General features: G+C 33.2%; 1 protein-coding gene and 1 long non-coding RNA gene across 2 annotated transcripts; both read left to right on the plus strand.

The window, feature by feature from the left end:
- The first annotated feature begins 371 nt into the window (after positions 1–371).
- On the plus strand, positions 372–1,256 carry LOC141708703 (mitogen-activated protein kinase 18-like). The gene is made up of 2 exons (XM_074512459.1): positions 372–792; positions 986–1,256. The coding sequence occupies exons 1-2, from the start codon at positions 372–374 to the stop codon at positions 1,153–1,155; spliced, it is 591 nt and encodes a 196-aa protein (XP_074368560.1). The 3' UTR covers positions 1,156–1,256.
- Positions 1,257–1,642: 386 nt separating this feature from the next.
- On the plus strand, positions 1,643–3,409 carry LOC141721357 (uncharacterized). The gene is made up of 4 exons (XR_012574712.1): positions 1,643–2,066; positions 2,247–2,303; positions 2,530–2,631; positions 2,951–3,409. It is a non-coding gene; the product is annotated as an uncharacterized LOC141721357 (long non-coding RNA).
- Positions 3,410–5,122: the final 1,713 nt, after the last annotated feature.

A 5,122-nucleotide genomic window follows, 5' to 3' on the forward strand; every position in this document is an offset into this window, starting at 1 on the left:
TATTTGTTATATATGAAAGTTGCATTTATTTTTGTGAAAAAATAATAAATGAAAGTTGCATTTATATTTGTGATCTTGTTACTGAAATAATGCTTTACAAGCTTACTTTATAGTAACTGGAATATCTTCGACACTATCTTATCGTCAAGTTATGCACTTGTTTAATAGCAGTTGTAAAATATTTTACAGAATTCAATAGCAATTAATTTGTATGACGTCCTGTGTATTATGCATATAATTGGAGATATATGTGTAAGATTACTGACTTCTCGAGGCTTACATATGTGTGGTTATGGCTTTTCACTTTACAACCTTCAATTGGTAAATTTTCTAATTGTAATTATATGAGAGTTCTTATCTAATGTATAATTATGATGTTGCAGCAGGTGAAAACATATGACAATTTCATTGGGTGTGGTGATGTCAATCGATACAAAAATCTGGAGTATATTGGGCAGGGAAGCTATGGAATTGTTTATTATGCTATTGATGCATATACTAATGAAAAGGTGGCGATAAAGAAAATATCAGATGTTTTTAGGGATGTTCCTCGAGCTGTTAAGGTTTTAAGGGAGATTAAGTTATTAAGGCTATTACAGCATCCAAATATTGTTGAAATTAAGAGCATCTTAATCCCACCCTCAAGTGACACCTTTAATGACATATCTGTGGTTTTGGAGTATATGGACTCAGATCTTCGTAAATTTATTGCATCCATTGATAATTTGACAGCAAAGGATTATAAATCTTTTATGTTTCAGATCCTACATGCAGTGAAGTTTATGCATGCAGGTAAACGATGACAAGGCAATTGATGTATGTTTCAATTTTCTTGTGCAAGAGTTTTGTATTTCAACTTGTCTAGAGCTTATATTGTTAATTTGATCTTGTGCTGGATAAACCCTGAAAAAGTCCTTGGAGGGAGGCCAAGGGGGATATTCGCCTACTTTGTATGTTAAATCTCATTATTTTTGTTTGGTTTCAGCTAATGTGTACAATCTAGACCTTAAACCGGGAAATATATTAGCAAACCGTAATGGCTTGATTAAAGTATGTGATTTTGGACTGTCTAGAGTTGCCTTTATTGAGCCATCAAAAGAATGGCACCACACGGTCAGTCTTTCATATCGTGCACACGTTAATTATAATTTTTGACATATTATTTGCCTTCAATATATAAGAAATAATCTAGAACTCTAGTAAAGTCCTATCTTCTTACATGGCATACATTGCAGGGTTATGTTGGTACAAGATCGTATAAGGCTCCTGAGATTTGTGGATCAGAGTTATCTAAGGTATATTCGACCTGCAATGTTCTACCTTTTCAAGCCCAATACAGTTTATGCGGCTCTCTGCCGTTTATGCAACTGTGTTTTGCTTGATGTATTAGCATCATTATATATATTGTATTGGTACTAAGTTGTTCTAGCTCAGGTTTTTAGTTGAATACAATTGAATTGTACAAAGCTTTATAGAGATCTAGAGGATGATGATTTATTTATTTGATTAGAAGTATGTAATGGAAGTAAAGAATCATGCACATTTTGTTATATTACCCTAACATATTATGATCATGTATGAGAGTCTTTACTCTGTTCTCAGATTTTTTTCGAGCCTAAAGAACTGTAGTTATTAACTAACTATTCATTGATAAATTATATATTTCTGTATGTATATTTCTAGAAGTTCGATAACAGGATTTAATATAATCAACCAGTCAATTTTATCTTCTTCTCCGAAATAGAAAGAACATGAAAGGTGGTAATAGTTATTGTAAATAGAATTTGAAGTTTTCAATTACTTGCTGTTGTTATGTTGCTCCCGTAATATTGTCTTATTTTCTTAATACAACCATTTGTAATATCCATATATTATTGATATCTGGAGCATTGGCTGTATTTTTGCTGAGATTATGACGGGAAAGCCACTGTTTCCATGGAAAACTCTTGCATCACATGTAGATTTGATCACTAACCTTGTTGGAACACCGTCAGCCGACACCATATCTGGGGTGCAGAGCATACTTCTGTGGAAACAAGTTTTGATATGATGTTCGATATTTTTTGGTAAATACCTCAAGAATTTGATGCCTGCAGTACTTTTCACTTAATTATTAATACCCCAAATGTTTTCTTCATCCTTGTGATTAAGAACTTACAGTAACATTATGATAGGACTTTGAATGATATTATTTTATCATCTACATATTTGATAATATTCTGATTGTAAGTTTCTATACAAAATAGGTGGCAATGATTGAAGCATACATGCGTGCTAATATAATGTTTGTGGACTATAATGAGGTAAGGGTTTGTATCATACTAATGTTGGAACAAATTTTAAGTTCAGTTGGTTTATTGTTATATTATACCTTTCCCTCTCCCCAATGTTGCCTCAAGTAGATAGAGCATACTCATCTTACTTGAGTCTAGATCTTGAAGAAGTTGAACCTTGTATTTCTAGTCCAAAAAGGTATGTCATATACCAGTTGTTGTTCTATAATATTAGCATCTATGTATTTTGAGTCAGCAAGGTGCTGATTGCAAACCTTCACAAGCCTCACGACCGGGTACCTTTAAAGGATATGAAGGCTGATTGGCATTTTGTCTCGATAACAAAGTTGGATTTAAGGTGAGTCTTTAAACAATCAATATCACTTTCATTTTTTTACTAACTATGACAAATCCCTGTTTGGTACTCTTGAGACTACTTCTGTCTCATGCAACTCTTCATGGAAAATTGCCCATTTAGGTGTTTGCCGAAATTAGACTAGACATTAAAATATTTTTAACTACTCCATTGCTCGTAAAACTTGATCAAGTTTTAATAATTGCGGGTGGAATCTAAAAATCTATTCGCTTGTAGTATCATTCTCTTTGGTTGTCTTTTGTTAACATCTGCAATAGGTATCTTTAGTTTACATTTCCTCTAACCTGTATTTACAATGTAGGGTTTTGTAGTACCAAAAGAGGCACAAGAAAAAGTTTCTACATTCTCATTTCATGGACATCCAGCTGAACTTAAGCATGGCAGCGTTGTAATTGCCACTATCACAAGTTGCACAAATACATCAAATCCCAGTGTAATGCTTGGAGTAGCCCTTGTTGCAAAAAAGGCTTGTGAATTGGGTTTACAGGTCAGTTGTTGGATAACTTATGTACAGTTGGGCATGCACTTGGTCAAGAGTGAAGGAATTTACGGATGAGCGGAAGCGTGAAATAACATTTATTCCGTAAAAACCATATACCGCACATATAGAAAAACGTATAAAAGGGAAAAACTGAGGAATCGTAACCATACCTTGTGAATCGAAGCTTTATAAAAATGGAGTGCTAGCAGTTGCTCCTCAGTGTGTGAAGCACTCTACCGGTATCCACCAAGAACGATCCTCTTCGATGAACCTTTTTATAAAACCGAGCTTTTATAAAATGGAGTTTTTGGGAGAGAGAGAGGAAGAAGATGGAGGTTAGGGTTTTCACAAAACCAAAATTGTGTAAATAGAATGAGCCATCTCATTCTATTTATAGGGCTCTCCTAGGGTTATAAAATATATCTTTATATATATATATATATATATATATATATATATATATATTAACCCCACATTTTATCTTTATAAAATGCTTTAATAATAATTAAAATTATTTTAATCATTATTTCTTTTTCTAAACTATTTAGAAAATAATTCTCTCTCTCATTATTTCATCAAAGAAAATATTCTTTTATGGTGTGACCCTGTAGGTTCAATATTATTCTGGTAGTAGAAATAAATAATAATAAACTTTTATTAATTATTTATATAAATACTAAAATTCACTAAATATAATTAACAGATTAATTATATTTATTCTACATCGTGAGTGATGCTTCTCAATATATCGCGACTATCCGGATAATATGAATTCACTGCTTAGAATACCAAGAACCTGTCAGTGACTAGTTACCGTACAATGAATTCCTTCTACCCTTACAATATCCCGATTAAATACAAGGCATGGATCTCGTGTCAGGCCTATCAAATTTAATCATATGATTTCTTATTCATAATGCAAAGTTCATATTAATGCAAATTAGAAACTCCTTTCTAATTTCATAAACTCTGGCCAGAGATTCTAGAACTCGCATACTAAGAATAACATAAAATATTCTCTTCCTATAGTGGAAGGGGTAGATCCTCTATTGACGTTAACTATCTCTGTACACAAATCCCTATGCCAAGAAAAGACCTAATGGATGTCCTTGAGCCAAAGGACTAAACCAAAGCACAGTTCATTATATATAAGATAATTTTAACGATCTCAAGTCTAAGGACACTTGTACAACTATCACTCAGTGAACCACTATTGACACGTGAGTAATCTCCATTAGTTGTTCAACTTATCGAGTCATGTTCAGTGAACTTATTCCCTAATAAGCACCTACATACTAGCTATAGTGTCACCACACAAATGCCTATGAGAACAGACATCCTCCTTAAGGGAGCAAGCATAGTATGTACCAATCTTTGTGGATCCACTAACATCCGATTAGTTATCCTATGATCAGGAACTGTTTAAGTCTAGAGTTATCATCTTCTAGATCTCACTATTATAATCTCATTATAATTCTAGAAGCTTTACTCTAAACTATGGAACATCTTATTTAAAACACTTTAAATAGATAAATCCCATAATAAAAACATAACAAGTCTTTTATTAATTTCAATGAAATCAAATAGGAATACAAGAAAGTTCTTCCTAACTCATCATACATGGTTGGATTTAGGACAAACACTTTCAATCTCCCATTTGAACTAAAGCCAATCACCCTGGTATCTAATACCCATCTTCTCTTTATGACGATCAAAGTGAATCTGAGACAATGACTATATGAGTGGGTCTGTTACGTTGTTATGTGTGGCAACTCTCTAAATCTTGACATCTCATCTTTCAATGATTTCCCTAATCAAATGAAAGCGTCGCAAAACATGTTTGGAATTTTTATGAGACCTAGGTTCCTTGGCTTGTGCTATTGCTGCGTTGTTATCACAATACAACACAATAGGCTCCTCAATGCTAGGAACAACTCAGAAACAAATTTCCTCATCCAAACGGCTTCTTTTGCAGCCTCACTTGCAGCTATA

The sequence above is a fragment of the Apium graveolens genome, chromosome 1, assembly GCF_009905375.1.
Source record: "Apium graveolens cultivar Ventura chromosome 1, ASM990537v1, whole genome shotgun sequence".
Lineage (NCBI taxonomy): Eukaryota > Viridiplantae > Streptophyta > Magnoliopsida > Apiales > Apiaceae > Apium > Apium graveolens.